The sequence below is a fragment of the Oncorhynchus mykiss genome, chromosome 10 (assembly GCF_013265735.2).
Source record: "Oncorhynchus mykiss isolate Arlee chromosome 10, USDA_OmykA_1.1, whole genome shotgun sequence".
Lineage (NCBI taxonomy): Eukaryota > Metazoa > Chordata > Actinopteri > Salmoniformes > Salmonidae > Oncorhynchus > Oncorhynchus mykiss.
In genome coordinates this window covers 62,433,681-62,459,657 of record NC_048574.1, presented here as the reverse complement: position 1 = coordinate 62,459,657, position 25,977 = coordinate 62,433,681, and the positions used below count along the sequence as shown (strand labels likewise).

Genomic DNA, 25,977 nt, shown 5'->3' with positions numbered 1-25,977 from the left:
ATTTCTAGTAGTTGTCGTATATTATCTCCAATGTATCATCCATGTACAAAACCTGTCTGATCAGGATGAACAATACCTGGTAAAACCTTTTTAATTCTGAGTGCTATGCATTTCGCTAGTATTTTTGCATCACAACATTGAAGTGTAAGGGGCCTCCAGTTTTTTAGATAGACTGGGTCTTTATATTTGCCATCTGGGTCTTGTTTAAGTAATAGAGAAATCAGACCTTCCTGCTGAGTACCTGACAGACTACCATTTCTATAGGAGTAGTTAAAACAATCTAACAATGGAGCTTTTAGTATATCAAAAAAGGCTTGATTATACCTCTACCGGTATGCCATCAGGCCATGGGGTATTTCCAGACTGAAAGGATTTAATAGCCTCAAAAAGTTATTCTTCTGTAATTTGGCCTTCGCAGGGATTTTTCTGTACATTTGTTAATTTTCCATTTTTTTTATATTATTTGGAAAGAATTCCTTACCATAATCTTCATTCAGTGGGGTAGGGTGGGACGGAAAATAGAACATCTGCCTAAAATAATTAGCTTCCTCTTTAAAAATATCATTTGGAGAATCATAATGACTCTGTCTTCAGTAACGAGTTTCTGAAAATTATTTTTTTAGCATTCCTGTATTGGAGATTCAAGAAGAAATGTGTGCATTTTTCTCCATATTCCATCCAGTTTGCTTTATTTTTGTAATAGATCACATTAGATCATTCTTGAATAAGTTCCTCAAGTTCTTTTTGTTTTTCCTCTAACTTATTTCGTATCTCTGTAGTATTGTTTTTATTGCTATCAACCTGTACTATTAGTTAATGGATTTCCCTTGTTAGTCTTGTCTTGTTAGTCCAGAAACGTATATTTTTTTTTATTATTGATGAATATTGAATTCAATGACTCCTGAAGGTACATTTAAAGGTATCCCAAACAATAAGGGGATTTGCTGAACCTATATTATACTGGATTTGTTTTTGTCTTAGTTAAAAAATAAGTTGTCCTCCAGTAAAGTTTGATTAAATTTCCAATATCCCCGTCCAAGTGGAAAATCTATTAGAGTTATGTGAATGCCAATTAGATGATGATCCGGTCGCATTCTATCTCCTATTAACACTTTTTAAACTTTTGATGCAAGAGAGAAATATACAAGAATGTAGTCCAGACGACTAGCTTGATTAAGTCTCCTCCATCGGGGTTTTTTAGTCTCCAAATATCCACTATTTCTAATGTGTCCATGGTATGTGGGATTTCCTTAAGGGCATGACGGTGATAGTTTTGTAGAGTGATCACCTTTACGGTCCATTGAGGTACTTAACACTGTGTTATAGTCTCCTACCATATGCTTGTTTTTATTGTTCCCCTCTAATCAGAGACTGATTTAGCACACCAAGTGGGTCCAATTAAGTATCCGGTAGAACAAAACCAGCAGACTCCTGACCTCGTAGGGTAAGAGTTGAATACCCCTGATCTACAGCCTCCACAATCATCATCGTTGCCACATTTCTATAGAGGGAGAATTGACTGGTACATCGTGGTAGGAACTGAACTGAGATAATTGAGTGCGCTCAAATGTTATTTTCTATTTATTTTTTACTAACCTAATTGGCACAGTGAAAAGAAGGATGCCTGTACAGAATAAAAAAACATGCATCCTGTTTGCAACAAGGCACTAAAGTAATACTGCAAAAGATATGGCAAACCAATTAACTTTTTTCCTTAAAACAGAGATGTGTTTGGGGAAAATCCAATACAACACATTACTGGGTACCACTGTCCATATTTTCAAGCATAGTGGTGGCTGCATCATGTTATGGGTATGCTTGTAATTGATAAGGACTGTGGTGTTTTTCAGGATAAAAGAGAAACGGAAGTTAAGAGTTAAGTACAGGCTGCATCATGTTCTAGATATATCTATTTGATAATTTAAAACACAATACAACCACATGTGGATAATGCATTTAAAATCATTGAGGATGACACAAAAAAGTTTGAAAACGTATTTCCATTGTCGTCCTCTTAAATAAATGGCCCAAACGATTTAACTAACATAACATGGCCTACACAGTAGACCTAGCCTACTAGGAATACTTGGGTTACAGATTTAATAATGAATACATTTTCTGAACTTTTGCAGTGCTTTTCAAAGACTCTCAAAGCGTATAAAAAGTAAAACAAACAAAAAATGTAAATGATGGAGATTAAAAGCCTCAGGCAGCATGGGATGAAGTTGAGGCAGTTTGGGCTTTAGTGTCAGTGGAAAGGCAGTGGAGGGGGCATCGATGGGACAGACACGGTGAAACAAAGACAGTCTGAAGAAACAGGCCCAGAGCTCTTCAACAGCCTACCACACCGCACCTCACCTCACCTCACCTCTGGTCAATCACTCCATTGGAGCAGCTTCTCTGGTACTCCATTGCCAGGAATGTAGCACCCACCTGGTTGATGCCACGGCTGCTGAAAAGCACACAAAAAGCCACCGCATCTTGGCAGTGGTTAGGAGCATTCCCTGAACTTCCTCCGTTACTTCTGGACACAGCATGCAGTCCTTGTTGTAATATTTCCGAACAGATTAAACAAAAAGTCAAATTATTTGAATCCAAACAGCCAGCCAGCTAGCTATCAAGACAAAATACTTTTCATCGCGATCCTTCAACTCTGAGAGTCAAGACCATATGATATAGTGATAAACCCCTAGAACAGCCAAAACAAAAATAAATATAAAAATGAAGAAAAAAAATATGTACAATATTCACAGAACTCTCTTCCTAGGCTTATGGGTATGCTTGTAATTGTCAAGGACTGGGGAGTTTATCAGGAGAAAAAATAACAGAATGTTGTCTAGCTATGATCAACAACCAACTTGACAGAGCTTGAAGAATTTTGAGAAGAATAAATGGGCAAATGTTGCACAATCCAGGTGTGGCATGCGCTTAGAGACTTACCCATAACTATAATTGCTGCCAAAGGTGATTCTAACATGTATTGACTCAGGAGGTTGAATACTAATCTAATAAAGATGGTGTTATTTTTCTTTTTTTAAAACAAATTTTAGTTAAAAAAAATTCACTTTAACATGTTTTTTTGTGTAGATCATTGACAAATTATTATTATTTTTTTTAAATCCCACTTTGTAACAACAAAATGTGTATATATATATATATATATATATGGGTATGCTTATATATATATATCTTATACTGTATATTACACAATGCCTGGATGCAAAATTCTACCCAGGAATATTAAACACTGAAATCTGTTACTCTCGTGATTCTCAATGCATCTGTGGGTCTTTTTTGTTGACAGGGTTTGATCTAAACTATCGAGTGGAATGGTTACTTTCTTTGTTATACAGTGGAATGGTTTTTCTGCTGGTGTATCGTGAGGCAGCTCCTCTCTGAGAACCTCTTCGCACAGCTAAATGGTTTCTCCCCTGTGTGGACCCTCTGGTGCCTCTTCAGGCTGCCAGCCTGGGCAAAGTGCATGTGACACTGGGTACAGCTGAAGGATTTCTCCCCTGTGTGAACTCCTTGGTGGATCTCCACCTTCTGCGAGCAACTGAAGCCTTTGTTACAGAACATGCAGAGCATCCGTTTCTCTTTGCCTGATGTTGCTCCCCCTCCCTGAGCCTGCGCTCTAGCCCTGTAATTTGAGTTCAATACCTGATCGAAAAGGACGTGGCCATGTGAATCAGAAGGCCCCATCGACGTAGACACTGGGTCGCAATCCCTGGACGCGTGTAAAATATATTTCGATTTGTCTATGCGCATTCCATGTCACCCTCCACTTTCACAGTCACATCATCTACGATCAGACCCTCCCCTTTCTTATCTAGGCACCCTTCAGAGTATACACTACTACTGTACCGGTTCAAGTCACCTCTAGATGGATCAGTTTGTGTCTCTAAACCCAAGGGCATGCCAGGGTCCATCTCTGTGGTATAAGAACAAGACAGATCATTGCCAGTCTCGTCACCGAAATCTCGATGGGAATGAACTTTCCTCAGGCTTGTGCTATTGTAAAGTAAATACTCTGAGCTGGGAGCAGGACAGCCCCAGTCGGTGAGTAAATACCTTTGTGTTACAGTTACAGTTTTTGTGTCTGTCTCTAGAGGGGGTAGTCCATCCTCTCCAGTCTGGATGTCTCTGCTGTGCCGTGGGTCCTCTTCTCCTTCAGACCTCTTCTGCTTGACCCCAGGACCTGCAGCCTCTGCATATGCATACTGACATAAGAAGAGAGGAGGTTATTACCAGTACATGAGTTGAATTGGATAACAATGTCGTAGGGAAGTCTCACAAGCTCCCCTATGGCAGATAAGAGGATGTACATGTAAGCAAGTGAATAGCTGAGGGAAGCTTTTCTGAAATAAACAGGCCACATTTGATTTACAAAGTAACACATGTTAATGTAACACTATTACACTAACCTCTATCACGATAATGTGCTGGGTTGAGGTTCCACTCCCCTCATCAACAGTGATTGGTTGGTCATCTCTCCATGTATTGTGTTCTGCTGGCTTCACAAAGCTCCTGTGGCCTCCAGTGAGATGTCCTTCACCTGAGAAAATTATTGGGGGAAAAGAGTTAGGTCAGCTACTGTCAATGCTCATTGGTACATTTTACACTGTTTACAGTTTTGACACTGTCTAGAAATTGACAAGGATGTAAGGTAACACTTCTTATAACTTATTGATATACTATTTATTGATTGATGTATTATGTTCCATTTCATCACTTTGTTTTCATTCAGTAAATAATAAGAAATGCAGCAAATCAAGAATCTGATTCAAATATGCTAGTGTCTTTGTGCAAGATATTAATCAGGCGAATTATTGCATATATTCCTAAAACTGACCAAGACTCAATTCTGGTTAACACATCTGATCACATGCTAAGTTGAACGGGGCGACAGGCCGTGCAGCCTCGGCCTTCTGCTAAATGTACCTCTTGCCATTCCTCTGTAATGGTCGAGGATCTTGACAATACTGGCGAGGACGCGCTCCCGTGCCACCTTCAGTTCCAGGTGTTTCCTCCGCAATACCCTGTTTTCTTTCTGGTTTTGAGTTATTTCCAAACGAAACACTGCATAGTCGTCGTCTACGAGTTTACAGATTTCTTCCACTGCAGCATTTGCTAGCACCTTCATGATGGAGGCTATTTGAGTGTGAAAAACCATACAGTCAGCCATTGTTAGCTAACGTTAGCAGTTAGCTAGGGTTACATAGATAACATCATCAACCAAGTCCTTAACCCGAATTAGACACTATATGTGTTAAGTATGTGACGCTGTGCAGTTAAATTAGTCATTTTAAGTTTCAGGGTTTAAATAAACGTCTAAATAACAATACAAACGCTAACGTAGAAATTGTTCTTAGTCACTTCACTTCCGTTTACTTATTTTTCTTCATGTGAGTTTCCAGCAGACTAGACGCTGTACTGTGAATTGCTGTTTCTCTCAGGTCGTAATGCGAATTAATAATAGCCTCACACCAGTAGGTGCAGGCCGGTGGAATACAGAAACGACAACAGCTCCCTTGTTATTTCGCTGTGCCTATCATTTGAGCTCAAAATTGTTACAAGCGAAAATGCGGTTACCCAACTCAGTCAGCTCACAGAAAATTGTCCTCCTATCCTCAGCATACCACCAACAATATAACAGGACATACTTCAATCTCTACCTTGCCACATTCCCATCTGGGTGTTTCCTCACTAACAATAACCCATTTCCCAATCCACAATGTCCCAACCTCAGCCTTGTCAACAAAACCGCATCCCTCCTTTCACTCCCCAGATACCTATTGACGTTCCTCACAGAATTCTGGATAGAGAAAAACTGCCTTCCTCTCTCTCCCACTCACCTTGCCACTCCTGGGTCAATCCCTCTGCTGTGATGCTCCTACACCCCCCCTAATGGGACCACCACTTCTACCTCCTCCCTCTTCAGAGCTGCCTTCGCTACCTTATCTGCTGCCTCATTTCCCCCAACCCCAACATGAGCTGGGACCACTGTTCCCTTAATTTCTGGGGGGGGGCACTGAAGAAATTTCAGTTCGTGGGGATGGAAACTTGAATGTTGTGAGAATTTAGTGCATTTACCCGCCTTAACTTGCAGTTTTAGACTATTCAATTGGCTGTTGTGGATATTTGAACATAATGTGCTCCTATCAGTGGCCTTCCAACAAAACCAATGTTGCAATAACATTTTCACATGGAAATAGCTTTTGATTTTTATGATATTTGAATTTATTATGGATCCCAATTAGCTGCTGCCTCTTCCTAGGGTCCAGCTAAATGAAGGCAGTCAAAAAACATTATAATACATTCAAAACAGATTTCACAACACACTAAGTGTGTGCCCTCAGGCCCCTACTCCACTACTACATATCTACAACACAAAATCCATGTGTACGTGTGTGTGTGTGTGTGTAGTGCGTATGTTATCATGTGTGTATGTGTTTATGGCGGCAGGAAGCCTAGTGGTTAGCGCGTTGGACTTGTAACCGAAGGGTTGCAAGATCAAGTCCCAGAGCTGACAAGGATCTGTTGTTCTGCCTTTGAACAAGGCAGTTATTAACCCACTGTTCCTAGGCCCACAAAAAAAAATGTGTGCCCATGTCTCTTCGCTGTCCCATAAGGTGTATTCTTATCTGTTTTTTTAAATCAAATTTGACTTTTCGCATCAGTTCCTTGATGTAGACAGAGTTCCACGTAGTCATGGCTCTATGTAGTACTGTGTGCCTCCCATAGTCTGTTCTGGACTTGGGGATTGTGAAGAAATCTCTGGTGGCATGTCTTGTGAGGTATGCATGGGTGTCCGAGCTGTGTGCCAGTAGTTCAAACAGACAGATGTCAATACCTCTCACAAATACAAGTAGTGATGAAGTGAATCTCTCCTCCACTTTGAGCCAGGAGAGATTGACATGCATATTATTAATGTTAGCTCTCTGTGTACATCCAAGGGCCCGCCATGCTGCCCTGTTCTGAGCCAATATAGCCTACATTAGCCTATGTGGTGTTTTTTTTTTTTAACTAGACCTACAAGGACATTTTATTGATCCGACAGTATTTTTAATGTAGAGATTCCGGTAAAAATCTTTGTTTCCTACCAATTATTATTGGATTATTCACCATGGTAACCAGTTAGTATAAAAACAGAATTAGAAGTTATTTCTCGGTTTTCAGTCAGCTTTCGTGGAGACCAGACTGTTTTTCCTTTGCAGGGATATTTGTACGTTTTTGACCAAATGTAAGACAGAACAGATACTTATTTCACTTTTATAATATTCCTGTTGTTATATGTAAAAACAAGTCATTTGTGTGTAGAGGGGGAACTTTCTTCACCAGTTCTCTTGCCATTTTGTACTATTATGTGACTAGCCTATTCCAGTTGGTTTAGCTAATGTTAATTCTCCTGTAAGGAATTATGGTGTGTTATTTTTCTCTTATTGTAAATTGTGTCTAGAGATTGCTGACACTACTATTTAAAGGTGCAATACGTAACTTTTTGGGCAACGCGACCAAATTCACATAGAAATGTGAGTGTTAGATGTGTCATTCTCATTGAACGCAAGTCTAAGACACTGTAGATCTGTTCTCTATGCACTATATCTATGCTTCCCGTTTTTTTGTGTCTTACTGAATACACAATATGTTTGGTTATTGAAAAGGTATTTCACAGCGGTTTAGATGGTACAATGATTCTCTACACTATACATTGCTTGTTTTGTCACCGAAACTGAAATGAGGAGAACTATTAGAATTTTAGCAACCAATAAATGGCAGAGCGATTTCTACATATTGCATTGTAATATTGTTTATTGAATTTACATTGTAGTAATTTGATCTTCTATCCTGTCCCCCCCCCCCCCCCCCCCCCCCCCACAGACCACATGTAGACTCGGTTTCATCATTAAAACACCTTGACCAGGGCTTCTGTGTCTCATCACTTTTTGACCAGAGTGCAGTCCGGTATTCGTCTACTCTGTGGCCTAACCACACATTAGACTTATTTATCTCAGCCTCATGGCAAAATGTGAACAAAAGCATGAGATGAGCTATAAAACAGCAACACATTTTTTTTTGTATCTATGCCTCATGACAAAATGTGTAGAATAGCATTATAAACCTGCACATTTTTCTCTCTGCACCATGACAAAATGTGTTGAAATGGAGTAAGTTAACTGATTCTCCGCAATCCCCCCGAGGTTTGTGCCCCTGTGCCCCAAATGCATAGTCCAGTCCTATGCTTGTGGGCTACCAGTCAATAGAATTCTACTCCTATGTGCTCTGCCAACAATACAATCACAGACTCAATCTTGCAAAGTTATATTTGTTTTGTTGCTTTGAAAGGGCTCTGATATTATGTTGAAGATATCCGTCTAGTGGTGTGGGGGCTGTGCTTTGGCAAAGTGGGTGGGGTTATATCATTCCTGTTTGGCCCTGTCCTGGGGTATCATCGGATGGGGCCACAGTGTCTCCTGACCCCTCCTGTCTCAGCCTCCAGTATTTATGCTGCAGTAGTTTATGTGTCGGGGGCTAGGGTCAGTTTGTTATATCTGGAGTACTTCTCCTGTCTTATCCGGTGTCCTGTGTGAATTTAAGTATGCTCTCTCTAATTCTCTCTTTCTTTCTCTCTCTCGGAGGACCTGTGTTTCAGACATAAGGAAGTGGATGGCTGCAAACTTTCTACTTTTAAACTCGGACAAAACAGAGATGCTTGTTCTAGGTCCCAAGAAACAAAAGAGATCTTCTGTTGAATCTGACAATTAATCTTGATGGTTGTCCAGTCGTCTCAAATAAAACTGTGAAGGACTTCGGCGTTGCTCTGGACCCTGATCTCTCTTTTGACGAACATATCAAGACTGTTTCAAGGACAGCTTTTTTCCATCTACGTAACATTGCAAAAATCAGAAACTTTCTGTCCAAAAATGATGCAGAAAAATGAATCCATGCTTTTGTTACGACTAGGTTAGACTACTGCAATGCTCTACTTTCCGGCTACCCGGATAAAGCACTAAATAAACTTCAGTGCTAAATACGGCTGCTAGAATCCTGACTAGAACCAAAAATATGTATCATATTACTCCAGTGCTAGCTTCCCTACACGGGCTTCCTGTTAAGGCAAGGGTTGATTTCAAGGTTTTACTGCTAACCTACAAAGCATTACATGGGCTTGCTCCTACCTATCTTTCTGATTTGGTCCTGCCGTACATACCTACACATACGCTACGGTCACAAGACGCAGGCCTCCTAATTGTCCCTAGAATTTCTAAGCAAACAGCTGGAAGCAGGGCTTTCTCCTAGAGCTCCATTTTTATGGAATGGTCTGCCTACCCTTGTGAGAGACGCAGACTCGGTCTCAACCTTTAAGTCTTTACTGAAGACTCATCTCTTCAGTGGGTCATATGATTGAGTATAGTCTGGCCCAGGAATGTGAAGGTGAACGGAAAGGCTCTGGAGCAACAAACCGCCCTTGCTGTCTCTATCTGGCCGGTTCCCCTCTCTCCACTGGGATTCTCTGCCTCTAACCCTATTACAGGGGCTGAGTCACTGGCTTACTGGTGCTCTTCCATGTTGTCCCAAGGAGGGTTGCGTCACTTGAGTGGGTTGAGTCACTGATGTGATCTTCCTGTCTGGGTTGGCGCCCCCCTCGGGTTCGTGCCGTTGGTGAGATCTTCGTGGGCTATACCCGGCCTTGTCTCAGGGTAGTAAGTTGGTGATTTGAAGGGCCACAGTGTCTCCCGACCCCTCCTGTCTCAGCCTCCAGTATTTATGCTGCAGTAGTTTGTGTCGGGGGTCTAGGGACAGTCTGTTATATCTGGCGTATTTCTCCTGTCTTATCTGGTGTACTGTGTGAATTTAAGTATGCTCCCTCTAATTCTCTCTCTCTTTCTCTTTTCTCCCTGAGGACCTGAGCCCCAGTACCATGCCTTAGGACTACCTGGCCCGATGACTCCTTGCTGTCCCCAGTCCACCTGGTCGTGCTGCTGCTCCAGTTTAAACTGTTCTGCCTGCGGCTATGGAACCTTGACCCGTTCACTGGACGTGCTACCTGTCCCAGACCTGCTGTTTTCGACTCTCTCTCTACCGGTCATCTATGAACATTTGAACATCTTGGCCATGTACTGTTAAAATCTCCACCCGGCCCAGCCAGAAGAGGACCCCTCAAAGCCTGGTTTCTTCCTAGGTTTTGGCCTTTCTAGGGAGTTTTTCCTAGCCACCGTGCTTCTACATTTGCATTGCTTGCTGTTTGGGGTTTTAGGCTGGGTTTCTGTAAAGCACTTTGTGACATCGGCTGATGTTAAAAGGGCTTCATAAATAAATTTGATTGATTGATTGATCTGTAAGGTCCCTCAATCGAGTAGTGAATTTCAAGCACAGAATCAACCATGAAGACCAGGGAGGTTTTTTCAATGCCTTGCAAAGAAGGGCACCTATTGGTAGAATTGTAAAATAAAAAAGCAGACGCTGAATATCTCTTTGAGCATGATGAAGTTATTAACTACACTTTGGATGGTGCATCAATACACCCAGTCACGACAAAGCAACAGGCGTCCTTCCTAACTCAGGTGCCAGAGAGGAAGGAAACTGCTCTGGGATTTAACCATGAGGCCAATGGTGATTTTAAAACAGTTAAAGAGTTTAATGGTTGTGATAGGAGAAAACAGAGGATAGATCAACAACATTGTAGTTACTCCATAATATTAACCTAAATGACAGAGCGAAAAGAAGAAAGCTTGTACAGAAAAAAATATATATTCCAAAACATGCACCCTGTTTGCAACATGGCACTTCAGTAATAAACTTTGCCCTGAATACAAAGCATTTTGTTTGGGGCAAATCAAACACAACATATCACCGAGTACCACTATTTTCAAGCATAGTGGTGGCTGCATCATGTTATGGGTATGCTTGTCATTGGCAAGGACTAGGGAGTTTTTTGGGTGGAAAATAAAGTAGTTGAATGGAAGTAATGAAATAGGCATTTGTGAACATTATATATCCTACACAGTACAAACACAATATGTAAGAGACTCATTAGGCTTATACACTGAGTGTAAAAAACATTATGAACAAAAAGCTCTGATAGACTGACCAGGTGAATCCAGCTGAAAGCTATGATCCCTTATTGATGTAATTTGTTAAATCTACTTCAATCAGTGTAGATGAAGGGGAGGAGAACAGTTAAAGAAGGAATGTTAAGCCTCGAGGCAATTGAGACAGGTAATGGGCAAGACAAAATATTTAAGTGCCTTTAAATGGGGTATGTAGGTACACTGGTTTGTGTCAAGAACGGCAACGCTGATGCGTTTGTCTATGTGTATCAAGAATGGTCCACCACAAAAAAACTTGACACAAATGTGGGCCAGCATCCCTGGGAAATGCTTTCGACATCTTGTAAAGTCCATGTCCCGACGAATTGCGTCTGTGCTGAGGGCAAAAGGGGGTGGTACAACTCATTATTAGGAAGGTGTTCTTAAAGTTTCATACACTCAGTGTATATCACACAATGCCTGGATGCAATATTCAACACTGAAATCTGTTACACTCATCATTCCAAAAGAATCCGTGGATCTTTTCCACTGACAACAATACCAATTTCTCTTTGCGCAGGGTTTCATCTAAACTTCAGAGGATATCGAGTGGAACAGTTACTTTCTATGTTATAGAGTGGAATGGTTTTTCTGCTGGTGTATACTGAGGTAGCTCCTCTCTGAGAAGCTCTTCCCGCAGTGTGTACAGGCAAACTGCTTTTCTCCCGTGTGGACCTTCAGGTGCATCTTCAGGTTGCCAGCCAGGGCGAAGCGCATGTCACACTGGGTACAGCTGAAGGGTTTCTCCCCTGTGTGGACCCTCTGGTGCCTCTTCAGGTCACCAGCCTGGGAGAACCTCTTCTCACACTGGGGGCAGCTGAAGGGTTTCTCCCCTGTGTGAACCCTCTGATGTCTCTTCAGGTTGCCAGCCAGGGCGAAGCGCATGTGACACTGGGTACAGCTGAAGGGTTTCTCCCCAGTGTGGACCCTCTGGTGAATTTCCACCTTCTGAGGGCAGCTGAAGCCTTTGTTACAGAACATGCAGAGGAACCGTTTCTCTTTACTATTGCTTGATGTTGTTCCCCCTCCCTGAGCCTGGGCTCTAGCCGTGTCGTTTGAGTTCAAAACCTGATCAAAAAAGACGCTGCCGTGTGAATCGGAAGGCCCCATCGAAGTGGACACTGGGTCGCGATCCCTGAACGTGTGTAAAGGGGAGTGGGTGGCGACATTTAGATTTGTCTTTAAGCTTCCCCTGTAATCTAAGAAATCTCTGCCCTGTGAGTTTCCTTCTCCTAAGTGAGTCTCGTCTACATTCCATGCCAGAGGAGCATCCCCCTCCACTTTCACAGTCACCTCATCTACGACCAGACCCTCCCCTTTCTCATCTTGGCACCCTTTAGAGTATACACTACTACTGTACTGGTTCCAGTCTCCTCTAGACAGATCAGTCTGTGTCTCTAAACCCAAGGGCATGTTGCCAGGGTCCATCTCTGTAGAGTAAGAACAAGACGGATCATTGCCAGTCTCTAACGTGTTACCAGAGTCCCGATGGGAATGAACCGTCCTCGGTCTCGGGTTACCGTAAAGTAAATACTCTGATCCAGGAGCAAGTGGACAGCCCAGTCTCCCCAGCTCCTGTCTCTCTGGGTCTAGCCTGTGGTCAGATCTTGTGTGTAAAAGCCTTTGTGTTACAGTTAAAGTCTTGGTGTCTGTCTCTGACTTGAGGGTGGCGTTCGGCGTTCCACTGACCTCCGTGATGCTGCATCGCGTCCTGGGCTGGGGCACGGTGGTGGATAAGTGATCCGTGGCTACAGGGGGCACTAGTACAGCCGCTGCTCCAGTCTGGATGTCTCTGCTGTGTTGTGGGTCCTCCTCTCCTTCAATCCTCTCCTGCTTGACCAGAGATGATCCTCCAGGAGCTGCAGCCTCTACATCTGCAGACTGACACATGAAGAGATGAGGTTATTACCGGCACATGAGTTGAATTGGATAACAAGTAACTGTAATTATTTGTAATGCAGCACATTTACATTAACCTCTATCAAGATAACGTGCTGGGTTGAGGTTCCGCTCACATCATCAACAGTGATTGGTTGGTCATCTCTCCATGTGTTGTGTCCCGCTGGCTTCACAAAGCTCCTGTGGCCTCCAGTGAGATGTCCTTCACCTGAAAGAGTGATTGGAGGAAAAGAGGTGGTTAGGTTAGCTACTGTCAATGCTCAACACTATATTGTAACACTATTAATACTGTCTACCATTGGCAAGGATGTAAGGTAACACTCATAACTTCTTGATATACTATTTATTGATCGCTGTATTATGTTCGATGCATCACATTGTTTTCATTGAGTAAATAATAGTAAATCAAGATTCTTGTTAGAACATGATAGATAATAAGAGGAATTGTTGCATACTATCTAAAAACTGACCAAGACCCAATTCTGGGTAATACATCTACACAGGTACATAGCGGAACGTTGCGAAAGGCAACGTGAAGGGCAGCCTCGGCCTTCTGCAAAATGTACCTCTTGCCATTCCTCTGTATCGGTCGAGGATCTTGACACTACTGGGACGACTGGCGAGGACGCGCTCTCGTAATGTCTTCTCTGCGCGCTCCCGTGCCACCTTAACTTCCAGTAGTTTCCTCCGCAATGCCCTGTTTTCTTTCTGGCCTTGAGTTATTTCTAAACGAAACACTGCATAGTCGTCATCTACTAGTTTACAGATCTCTGCCACGGCTGAATTCGCTAGCACCTCCATGATGGAGGCTATTTGAGTGTGAAAAATCATACAGTTAGAGTTAGCCATTGTTAGCAGTTAACTAGCGTTACCTAGATAACATCTATCAACCAAGTCCTGTAACCAACGCAAATTAAACACAACATGCGGTAAGCATGTGATACTTTGCAGTTAAATTAGTCAGATTTTGAGTTCCAGGGTGTTAATAAACGTTTAAATAACAACAATAAAAAGGCTAACGTGTTAATTATTCTTGGTCACTGTTCGTGTCCATTAACTTCTTCGTGTGTGTTTCCCACAGACTAGACACTGTATTGGGGTTTGCTGCATTCCACAGGTCGGAGTGTGAATTGCACATTTTGTTACAAAAAGCAAATAAAAATGGGAAAAGGGAAATGGAAAAATAGTTTTCACCACCATCTAACCTTACTCATTAGAGGTCTTCTCATATCCCGAAATTGCGATCTGAACCGAATTGGATCTGTGAAATTCCCATCCAACACCTACAGGGCCCAGTCATTTTTTGAAAATCTATTCCAATTTGAATCCGAGGTGGGTCGACCCAAACTATGTCAGAGATGAGGGTGAATCAGAGTGGGTCTGGTCTGTATCGGACCCAAATGGTATCGCACCCAAATGGATGCAAAATATGTTTTTAAAATGTAGCTTTATTGCTATGTAAGCCAGCAGAGTCATTTTGACTTGTCTGGCAGGCAGTTAGCCATTTATCACAACTCTCAGTTCCATGACATTACACAAGTCATTGTACTAAGGCATCTTCTGTATGGGGAAGTTTTGTTAATTAAGAGCCCTGATGCCCAGTTTGAACATTAACACGCGTCACTTGCGGTACGTTTTTGGAAGCATAAGGACCTTATCTTTAATATCAGGTAGAACAATTGTATTAAAACTAAAAGTTCAATTGATACACACATTGATAGTGTTCCCACACGGCCATATCTCCCATGTTACAGCGCTTGTTTTATGGAAAACAGCCAGAAGACAAGCGGAGACCACCTGTGCTAATTAGCTATCTAGCATGTTCTGAACACCTGTGTGTAATCTAACTCGGGAACTGTAGTTTGGTCTGATGGAGGCCCCCATAGCTGTATGGATCTGTGCTAGAGTAAGTGAACCTTTCTTGCTTGTGAAAGGTAAGGACCATGTTTTTCGAAAGCCATATCACAAGTGATGATGTTGAAACAGCGTCAGCAGGATTGTAGTTCACATGAGGCAGTCCATGGCTGAAAACTGTAGGGAGAAGATTGAATGCGGCCTTGAGTTTTCGAGAGCTAGTAGACAGTAAAAGTTACCGTTTCACAAGTATTTGGGGGGGGGTTTGGATGTTCTATGTGTGAGGGGAGTGCATTCTAGAGGCTGGGTGCACAGCAGCCTGGGCACCCATGGTGGAGAGGTAAATTTGGGGGTGACAAGGAGACCAGCCGAGGGGGAGCAAGCGGGGGCATAGGCTAGGAGAAGGTCAGAGAGGTAGGTGGGTGCCAGGTTGTGGGTGGGGAGGAGTGTCTTAAAGTTAATATGGAATTACACAGGGAGTCAGTGTGGATTGGTGTGATGTGTTCTGTTGATCTGGTGCAGCAGAGTTCTGGACCAGTGGAAGTCTGTTGGTGAGTTTGGGTGGGAGGGTGTTGCAATAGTGATGAGGGTTTAGGTGCTGGAGTGTGACAGTGAGGGGTGGAGCCTGGAGATATTGCAGAGGTGAAAGAATGCTGTCCTGGCGATGGTTTTTATTTGGGGTTGAATGAGAGGGAACTGTCCAGGAGGCGTTTGACTTGTGTTGGCAGAGCCCAGGGAAACCATCTATAGCGGAAGTTGTGATGTTTTGGAGAGAGTGGATTTGTAGCGGATGAGCTTGACCTCTGTCTTGTTACTGGTAAGTTTTAGATTCATGATTATCCAGCTCCGAATGTCTTGAAGGCAGCTGATGTGGGAGGGAGGGGAGTGGGGGGTTTGGTGGAGAGGTAGAGTTGGGTGTCATCAGCATAGCAGAATTGAACTTGATCTGTGATATTTCAGTTGCACAAACTGTTGGCGGTCAGTGAGGTAGGAGAAAAACCAGGAGAGTGCAACACCCATGACACCAAGACCAGCCAGACATTCCATGAGGAGTGGACGGGAGAGGGTATCGAAGGCTGTACTCTGGTGGATGAGAATCAGGATGGATAGCAGTCCTGAGTCAGCTGCACGAAGGAGGTCGTTGGTGATTTTTGACCAGGGCTGTTTCAGTGCTGTGTTTGGAGCGGAAACCGTAATGGAATGGTTTGTGAAGGTTATTGAAGTTGAGTGGCCACAACCTGCTCCAATATTTTGGAGAGGAAGGTAAGGTTTGAGATGGGAACAAAGTTGTTCAGGACATCGGGGTCAGCGGTCAGCTTTTTGAGGATGGAGGGTATGATGGCAGTGGTGAAGGAGGAGTTTATTATGCCAGTGAGGACGGGAGGGAAGTACTGAACTTGTGGCGCTGTTTGGGGGAGGGGTCTGCAGGGAAGTTTTCAGGAGGCTGAAGTAGGCGGTTCGCTGTGGAGAAGGGGACTTTTTGGTTGTTTTTACCAGAGTTGATGATGTCGGAATAGTAAGATGTTCTTGCAGCTGAGAGGGCGTTCTTTTATATTTTAACAGGTGATCTGTTTGTGCTTGAGAAGGACGTACCAGACCAGTCCTCTTGCAGCCGTCCACTGGCTTTTAACTGGTGTATCTCGGCGGCATACCAGGGAGCAGTGGGTGAAGGAGACTGAGCAGGTTTTGAGGGGAGCGAGGGAATCCAGGGAGGAGGAAAGGCAGTCATTGCAGTTAGTGATGAAGGGACTGGGAATAAGGACTGGGGTATGTATTAATAGCAGCACTATGTTGGTTGATTTAGTGGTCTCAAACCAGTCAGCTTATTAACATTATGGACAAATATAGGCCCATTGCAATTATTGACAATGAAAGAGGTAGGAATGTTGTTCCTTTGTCATATAATTGCTACATTTACTATCAATATAGCATTAAATATCATTTTCCAGATTGTATTTTGGCAATTATTTTTCACAATGTGAATATTTGGTCACAACTGAGACAACCTGGTTCGATTTGGATTTGGCAAAACCAGTGGCCTACACAGTACAAACACAATATATAACAGTTTTTTTTAGGCTTATACAATGTCTTGCAAAAGTATTCATACCACAAGGATTTCTTTACATTTTTTTGTGTTACAAAGTGCGATTAAAATGGATTTAATTGTCATTTTTTGTCAACAATCAGCAATAAAATCCTTTCCCAGTCTCTGGTGTAAAGACTGAAGCAGTATTTTGCCAGTGCTTAACTGTATCCGTTTCATTTTATCCTGAAAAACTTTTTGTCAATGTCAAGCATTCCCATACCATGATGCAGCCACCACCTTTTTGAAAATAAGGAGGCAGTTACTCAGTGATGGGTTGTGTGGATTTGCCCCAAACATAAGGCTTTGCGTTCATGCCAAAAAGTGTATTCCTTTTTTGCAGCCTTGTTGCATACAAGATGCATGTTTTGGAATAATCATATTCTGTATATTTGTGTTCTTCTTTTCACACTATCATTTAATTGATTGTGGAGTCATTACAATGTTGTTGAACCATCCTCAGTTTTCTCCCATCACATTCATTGAACTCTGTTTTAAAATGACCAATGCCCTAATGGTGAAATCCCTGAGCAGTTTCATGCCCGGCAGTTTCCTTCCACCCAGTCCTCAGTTCAGCAGGACGGCTGTATCTTTAATGTGTCTGGGCACCGCGGCGCTGCTGCTCTAGAGACTAATTATATCATTGAGGTACTCTTGCCGCCTTGTGGCAAAAATCGGAACTACAGTCTTTTTTTCCTGTTTATTTTTTTCTGACAACGATGTATTGAGAGCGCTGTTTATCGTTAACCAACATAGAAGTGTGTTCATCAACATATTTTTTAACGTAACTTTAGTGGCATGGCATCTTATAATGGTGATGAACCCAAATTCACTGCTGGGAGGGGAAGGTTTTTCTCATACTCTGATCAAACCCCTGTAAATTGTGTAGGTGCAGGAGGTTCCCCCATGTTTTGCTCCACAAAAAAATTGGATGAAAGCCCTTCATCTAGTGTTAATCCAAATGCCCCTGTAGATGGTCTAGCTGAGCTGGTCACTCAGCTAGCCTGGGAAATAGGGAGCTCCATTAGGGAAGAACTACAGAGTGGCAGGTCCAGTACTTATGAGCCACCAGTAAGTACAGAAAAGATAAGTGATCATCATTCAGAGTCAGTAGGATATGTAGATCTCAGTCAAATTAAGTTCATCATGCAATCAGACATAAAGGAACCTCCTACATATAGAGGAGATGGTACAGACAAATGCTCCATTCATGAATGGGAGGAGTTGATGAGAATATACTTGAGGAGGAAGGGATGTCCTGTTGGGGAACAATCAGATGAGATGATTAGTCGATTATCTGGCAAAGCAAGAGACATGGTAAAGATAAATGTACGCAATGAGACAACCGTTGATCCTACAAAGAAGCCAGAGATTGTATTTGACATTCTGAAACAGAATTTCAGTGAATTGGCCTATTCATGCATGCCCTTGGCTGATTTTTACAATACTAAACCTGTATCCGGAGAGGCTGTTATGGAGTACTGGGTTCGATTGAACAAGGCCGTAGATGTCGCTGACGAGGGCCTTAAGAGACAAGGTAAGAAGATTGACAGCTCCAACTCTGATGTCGTTAGGATGTTTGTAACATACTGCCCTGACCCCAAACTGGCAGCAGTATTCCAATACAAGTCTGCTGAGAAATGGACTGCGAGTGAAGTACAGGAGAGAATCTATGAACATGAACGCCGCAGGAAGGCCACCATGTGTCAATCTACCGCTGTATCCTCAAAGCAAATAACAGTACATCCCCAGATAATTCCATGTGAAGGCGGGGTCAATGCTGGTACGTGCAGTGACACTTCTCTCACATCAAGCGCCAAACAAGATGGGCAGAGTGCAAGTATCGATGGACTCATTCACCTGCTTGAACGTACCTTAGAGAAGAGCATACCATCCGTTATGGTTTCACAGACACAGGCCAAGGCACCATCTTTCCCCACCCAGCCCTTCAGGCGTAGGGAATGCAGGGTTTGTGGCTCAACAGATCACTCCACTGTGATGCACTGTAGACATGAGAACCTGTGCCTCCGGTGCATTTCCCCAGATCATTGGAAGTCAAATTGTCCTAAACCGGGGGAACGCTATGCCAATCCCGGTGGTGAGAGACGCCCACCACAACAGCAGAGAAACTCACCACCACATCAGCAACCGTTAAACCGACACGCCCACAGGTGAAGGGGGGAAATGTGGGTGTTCAACTGTCTACCCCCAAGAAAGAATTTGATGATCTTGAGAAAACGTATGAGATTTTGTGCTCTGATGCGAAAGAAGGAGAGAAAATTGTTATGTTAGGTTCACAAAAAGTTGAGGCTTTTTCAGATTTGTTTTACACCTCTGTGTCTGTACATGGGAAAGTGCAGCTTAAGGGCATGCTTGACACTGAGTCTGTGGCCTGTACATTAAGTGAACATGCGGTGCAGAGACTTTTGGAAGCAGGTGCCCTTCCTCAGCATTATCAGCCTCCCACAGAGTTAGTATTAGTGGGGTGTGGGGGGAAGAAGACCTCAACAAAGTGTTTCTATGATTTGGAGATGCAAATCTATGGGATTGATGTTAAAGTGCCCACTCTAGTTGTTCCTGGACAGCGTGATGATCTCATCCTGGGATCGAATGTCATTAAGCATCTATTGCATGAGATGAAAGGCACTGACGAATACTGGAAGCTCGTCAACAACATGGATGGCCAGACCCACTCACCAGAGGGTGAGCAGTTTCTGCAGATGATGACAAGTGTCACAAGATGGAAGGGACAGCAAGTCAATGGCAAGATTGGGACAGTGAAGCTCACTCAAGCTGTGACTCTTTCGCCCAAGACTGAACACTTAGTTTGGGGTAAACTTCCTAAAAATGTGGCATTGTCTCCAGGCAGCACTGTAATAGTCGAACCTACCAGGTCAAAGGTCATGCCCAGAAACATACTCGTGGGTAGAGTTATTACACCCATGTGGGGAGATGGCTGGGTCCCTTTAAAGGTAGTAAACTGTTCTGACAAACATCTCACCCTAAGACGTAACATGAAGTTGGCAGATGAGCTACATGCTTGGCTGTTGAGGATGCAACAATCTTTCAGGGCCTTCATGAAGTGAGGAAAACCCCAATGGAACAGAAGCAGGATGACAATGGCTGCCACAATCTGAAACAAAGACTGTCTGATCTAGGATTAGTAGACATTGACATTGATGGATGCCAGGTAGCTGACCAGTGGAAGGAAAAGCTTGTGAATACCATCACAAAATATGAAGACATCTTCTCAAGACATAATCTGGACTGCGGAGAAGCCAGGGGTTATGTTCACCGTATCCACCTGGTTGATGACAGACCCTTCCGGCTACCATACAGAAGAGTTCCGCCTGCTCATTACCTGAAGCTGAGGAAGGTATTGACAGATATGGAAGAAGTAGGTCTTATACGCAAGTCAGTTAGTGAGTATGCCTCCCCTTTAGTCATGGTATGGAAGAAAGACGGGAGTCTGAGGTTAAGCACTGACTTCAGGTGGATGAATGCACAAACGGTGAAGGACGCTCATCTCTTCCTCATCAAGCAGATTGCCTCGCAGCCCTTGGTGGCAGTGCATTTTTCAGCACCATGGACTTGACCTCAGGATTTTATAACATTCCAGTTCACGAAGAGGACAAGAAGTACACAGCCTTTACCACACCGATGGGACTTTATGAGTACAATCGCATGCCACAAGGTCTGTGTAACAGCCCGGCCTCTTTCATGAGAATGATGTTGAGTATATTTGGGGACCTAAACTTCTCAAATCTCCTTTGTTACTTAGATGACTTGTTGGTCTTTGCACCCACCGAGGAACAGGCTCTACAGCGACTTGAAGTTGTGTTTAGCCGTCTAAGAGCCAACAATCTCAAGCTAGCACCCAAAAAATGCCACTTTCTACGAAGAACAGTGAAATTCCTCGGACATATCATTAAAGAGGATGGTGTGTCAGTGGATCCTGAGAAGGTGGAGGCCATTGCCAAGATGAGCCAAGCTCAGCTGATGGAGGCAGATGGATGCACTCCCTCTGCTCGGAGGCTGAAATCCTTCTTGGGTATGGTATTATATTACCAGCACTTCATTCCTGACTGTTCTGCTATAGCCAGACCTTTGTTTGCACTCACTGGGGGTCAAAAGAGAAGAGGAAGAGATGGGAAGAAGGGCAACAGTGGGATTTTCCGGAAGCTGACGCTATCGGATTGGACTGAGGAGTGTGTCGTTGCATTCCAGAAGCTGAATGATGCTCTTTTGAATTGTCATGCTAGCTCACCCTGATTTCGAGAGGCCGTTCATTCTCTTCACTGACGCTTCCTTGGATGGTCTTGGGGCTGTGCTTTGCCAAGTACCTGAAGGTGAAGATAAGGCAAGGCCCATAGCATTTGCGAGCAAGACACTGAGTAGGTCGCAGAGAAGGTACCCGGCACACAGACTTGAATTTCTAGCACTGAAATGGAGTGTGTGTGAGAAATTCAGTCACTGGCTTAAGGGGCACGAGTTCACTGTCTGGACAGATAGTAACCCGTTAACGTACATCATGACAAAACCCAAGCTGGTCGCTTGCGAGCAAAAATGGGTTGCCAAGCTGGCACCGTACAACTTTGATTTGAAGCGTATCCCAGGCAGCAAGAATACAGTAGCAGATGCACTGAGCCGTGATCCCTTTGCAGTGACTGTTGCGCAGAGACTGATGAGGGAGTCCTACCAAGCACTTCTGTCTGAGGCTGTTGGGACACTGAATGATGATGTCCAAGATGCCTTCCGTTGGGCTTCTTATCCCCAGGAGATAACCTCTTTGACCACTGCTGAAGTGAAGGCCATATGTCAGCTCCATATTGACTGGGAATGTTCAACGGGGATGCAAGCAATCCAGCTTGGTTCCAACACCCAACGGCTGCTTTCTCCTGGTATTGACACTTTGCCTGAACTCTCGCACAAGGAACTTCGAGATCTCCAGCTGCAAGACTCTGTGACTTCCAAGGTCATCCCTTTCGTCTTCAATAAGAAACGGCCCACCAGACGAGATCGATACAATGTTTCTTCTAAAGTGTTGTTGCTGATGAAACAGTGGGATCGATTGATCCTAAGAGAGATCCTTGATTCTGTATCGTGTCATTAAGGAGAGTCGCACAAACCGGAGAAGGTTCCAGTATGTCTTGCCAGAGGTGTTGAGACTCAAAGCGATGACTGGCATTCACGACCTTGCAGGACATCAAGGCCAAGCTAGAACTCTAGCTCTGGCCAGACAGATATTTTTCTGGCCTGCAATGGAGAGAGACATCAAGGAGTATGTGCGCTGCTGCCAGAGATGCGTTCTAGCAAAGACTCCAGAGCCAGCGGCCAGAGCCCCGTTAGAGAGCATCAAAACTTGCTCTCCCATGGAGTTGGTGTGTTTGGATTTTTGGACAGCGGAAGACAGTAAGAATAACTCAGTTCATGTTCTGGTGGTGACTGACCACTTCACTAAACTTGCCCATGCATGGCCATGCAGAAACCAGACAGCCAAGCAAGTAGCTCGTAAACTGTGGGATCATGTCTTCTGTGTCTACGGCTTTGCATCAAGGATCCATACTGATCAAGGCGCAATGAATTATCTTTTAACTACTTCCTGAGATTTGATTGATAGAACAATTCAGCCAATGGTTGCAGCAATAGGCGGCTGTGGTTTTGGTTGATTGGTCAGGAGTAAAAGGTCCTGCCCCCAAAGCTGCTCAAACCAGTTGTATTTTTTATTATGAATCTCTCTACAAATGTACTAAACTTTCTATAAGCTTAAGACTCTCTTGGTAATGTGACAACAGTGACAGAACTCTGCATGCGTGCAGATAAACAATCTGCAAGTGTATTTTTGATTCACACAGAATATTCATAGTCGTAGTAAATGGACTTGTAATAATTCTGAAAATAAATTATGCTTGCAAATCTTATTGAATGTATTCAAGTTACATTGACATTTCATGCATTATGATACAAGCTTTAGAAATTAAATTACATATTTCTGAATGTACTTGCAATTACGAATTTCCTGCGACAACGACATTTAAAATAGAAAATCACAGGGTTCTGTAAGTATTATCTCATTCTCTTATAGGAATGTGCGACAGGGATTGCGCAATATAATAACGGCGTCAGGCCGCACAGCCTCAGCCTTCTGCAAAATGTACTTCTTTCCCTTCCTCTGTATCAGTCGAGGATCTAGGCCTGGGACGACTGGCTAGGACACTCTCGCATTGTCCTCTCTGCGCGCTCCCTTGCGACCTTTAGTTCTAGTAGCTATAGTTTCCTCCGCGATGCCCCGTTTTCTTTCTGGCATTGATTATTTCCAAACGAAACACTCCATTGTCATCGTCTACGAGTTTACAGATTTACAGACTATGAAATGTTGTTTTTTGAGTGTAGTTACCCTTTAATTGAAGCGCACAGGCACCTAGCACTGTTTGATTAGTGGCATTTCTGTAGCACATGAGAGGAGTTTGCAAAACAAATGTCCACTGATTTGAAGCAAATAATCATTCTGCCAGGTAGTGTCACGAACCGGCTCGAAGTCCATAACAAAAAGGGAGACGGTAGAGATTAGGAAAAACAAAAATATATTTATTAACTGAAGTAACGTAAATACAATTAACAACGGTGTGTGTAGTCAGTAATCAGTAGTGTAAGTGAGTGGTTGCGTGCATTAATGTGATAATGAGGGGTGTTGAAGCAAACAAACAAAACGGCCACAAAATGCCACAACCAAAATCTAACAGTGTGTCTGCATGGAGAGCGTCTCCTCAATGAATGTGGAAGAGGTGTATTTATCCCGGGACACAACCGAGCCCAGGTGTCCCATTTTGCTGACGACTCTCCCGGCTCCGCCCACCGACATCCTATTAAGAAAAACGAGAGCAAAGAGAAAGAATTCGGCAGACAAGAGTGGAAGGGTAGTCACAGTAGGCATAGGCTACTTTGTAGCTAGTTAACATTTGGTTGTACTCTTGGATTGAGCAGACCTTCCCGTACAATTCTGATTACTCCATGAAGGACATAACTCTACCATTCCAATTTACAATATAATTTAAGAACACAATACCCTTTTCAAACATCTTTCCCATAAATATAGGTATTTTATCAACCAGCACATTTGAGTTCAGCCATAATATTTGTTGTAATATTTGTTCTATCTTTTCAGGGGGATGAAATTGACATTGTAGCCAGCTCTGCAATGCTTGTTTGAAAAAGAGAGATACTTTGAAAAAAGTACAATTTTCAATTAATTAAGAAAAATGAGAGCAAAGAGAAAGAATTCGGCAGACAGAATGGGGGGGTCGTCACAAATGAAACATGGCAATCTGCACAAAGGCAAAAAGGACATTTTTAAACAATGGATGAGCTTTTCTTAGTAATCTACTTGAGAACCATTTAGCGTTCAAGTAAAACTTTTGAATAAGTGAAGCTTTTAGAGAGGTTTAGTGCTTTTATATTTAATCCTGATTTGAACCACACAGATTAATGAGCCAAATCTCTTTTTTGTCAACTTTCATATTCAAAAGGTTCTGCCTTCCTTGCGAATGATTCCCGACTATTTGCACATTCAGATTGAAATGTTTGTTAATTAATATCATCACACCCTTCAAGTCCTTTTGTCCATGACAGAAAATTATTTCACCACCCCATTCCCTTTTCCACGCAACTTCATCTAAGGATGTAGAGTGAGTTTCCTGTAAACAACTTCATCTAAGGATGTAGAGTGAGTTTCCTGTAAACAACTTCATCTAAGGATGTAGAGTGAGTTTCCTGTAAACAGTATATGTTATATTCCTTCTTTTTTTTGCCATGTAAAGACAGATCTTTTTTTATAATCTGCTAAACTATTACAATTATCTCTGGCTATACTTATTTCACCCTTTACCATAACTAGATACTATTCTCAGGCTAAATTTACCATAATTAGTGCTTGTAAAGTTACTGCCATCAGAGGTATTATGAAGGTCAAAGAGCTTTCAAATGTCTGATATTTAGAATTCAAGAAATAGGTTCTAGCAATATTTGTTTTATTCCCTTACCTGTTTGCCTGTGAGCCAATACCACAGATGTTAGAAAATTGAAACAAGGTATTATGTGTGTAGTAAATCTGAGTAGGTTGATGTGTATGATATTGGATGTGATTTATGATGTGTGTACAATGTCTGTGTAAGACTATAATGTGTGAGGTCCAAATAAATAATAACTCTGCCAATTTGCATGGTTGAGTGTCTGTGTGTAACATGTAGTGTGTATAGCCTTAATATTAATTATGATAATTGTAATCCATATCATATCACCGTCATAGTTGCATCATAATTACCTTGAACATAATTGAAAAACACATCCCAGCATTTCCATACCAATTGACATCTCTTTCATGATCATGTGAAACCTTGCATTCCTCTAGAGATGGCTTCACTACAGTACAAATGTATTTCGTACAATATGTTATTATTCCTTAATGCCCCAATTCTGATATCTTCACCTTGCTTGTTGTAAACGTATATAAACTTGTAGACAAATACATTAAAAAGATATACAAACAATAAACACATTAAATTATAAAACAGTTTGACAAGAGGGAGAGAAGAGAAAAGAGAGGGTGAGAAGTGAGCGAGATTAGGTGTGTGTGTGTATAAATCCATGTGTAAGCAAGCATGTAATTGAGTACGTGTGTGTTCATATCCACTTCATAATGTTCAGATATTTTTACAGTTCCCATACCTTCTTTTCTTTCGTAACCTGAAGTCCCTGTAGAATTTAGTACAGTCATGGAGTTATGGAGCTGTCTCGGAATAGCTGTCCATCTATAAAGAGTTTGTCCATAATGATAAAGACACACTTACCCTTCTCCCTTTGTTGTTTTTGTACTGGATACAGTCTCTTACGACATTCGTTTATCTCCCTTGGAAATTGGTCATTGAGACCGAATTTGGTCCCTTTAAGCTCCCTTCCCCTGCTTTTGATCAGCTCCTTTTGTTGGTAGTGCTCAAATTATGCGATGATCGGTCGGGGACCCTTGGTCTTGTCGCTCTGAGCTCCAAGTCT

The 25,977-nt window shown here is 42.7% G+C and overlaps 3 protein-coding genes across 8 annotated transcripts in view; all 3 read right to left on the bottom strand.

The window, feature by feature from the left end:
* The window catches only part of LOC110534616 (oocyte zinc finger protein XlCOF7.1-like), a 1,104,347-nt gene that overhangs the window by 1,043,377 nt on the left and 34,993 nt on the right, over window positions 1–25,977 (bottom strand). The gene's annotated exons all lie outside the window — the stretch shown is intronic.
* LOC118936895 lies at window positions 3,555–5,899 on the bottom strand. Its single transcript, XM_036934541.1, has 3 exons — window positions 4,942–5,899; window positions 4,425–4,555; window positions 3,555–4,220 (listed from the first exon to the last, which is right to left on the bottom strand). Exons 1-3 carry the CDS (start codon window positions 5,183–5,185, stop codon window positions 3,759–3,761), a joined length of 837 nt encoding a protein of 278 aa, XP_036790436.1. The 5' UTR covers window positions 5,186–5,899; the 3' UTR covers window positions 3,555–3,758.
* Window positions 10,616–14,082, bottom strand: LOC110534674 (zinc finger protein 69 homolog). 3 transcript variants are annotated; one of them, XM_021619603.2, is made up of 3 exons: window positions 13,556–14,082; window positions 13,061–13,197; window positions 10,616–12,971 (listed from the first exon to the last, which is right to left on the bottom strand). In XM_021619603.2, the coding sequence occupies exons 1-3, from the start codon at window positions 13,836–13,838 to the stop codon at window positions 11,661–11,663; spliced, it is 1,731 nt and encodes a 576-aa protein (XP_021475278.2). In that variant the 5' UTR covers window positions 13,839–14,082; the 3' UTR covers window positions 10,616–11,660. The 3 variants fall into 3 exon arrangements, with proteins under 3 accessions (XP_021475278.2, XP_021475279.2, XP_036790393.1); XM_021619604.2 differs by having other exon boundaries at window positions 13,067–13,197; XM_036934498.1 differs by having other exon boundaries at window positions 13,106–13,197.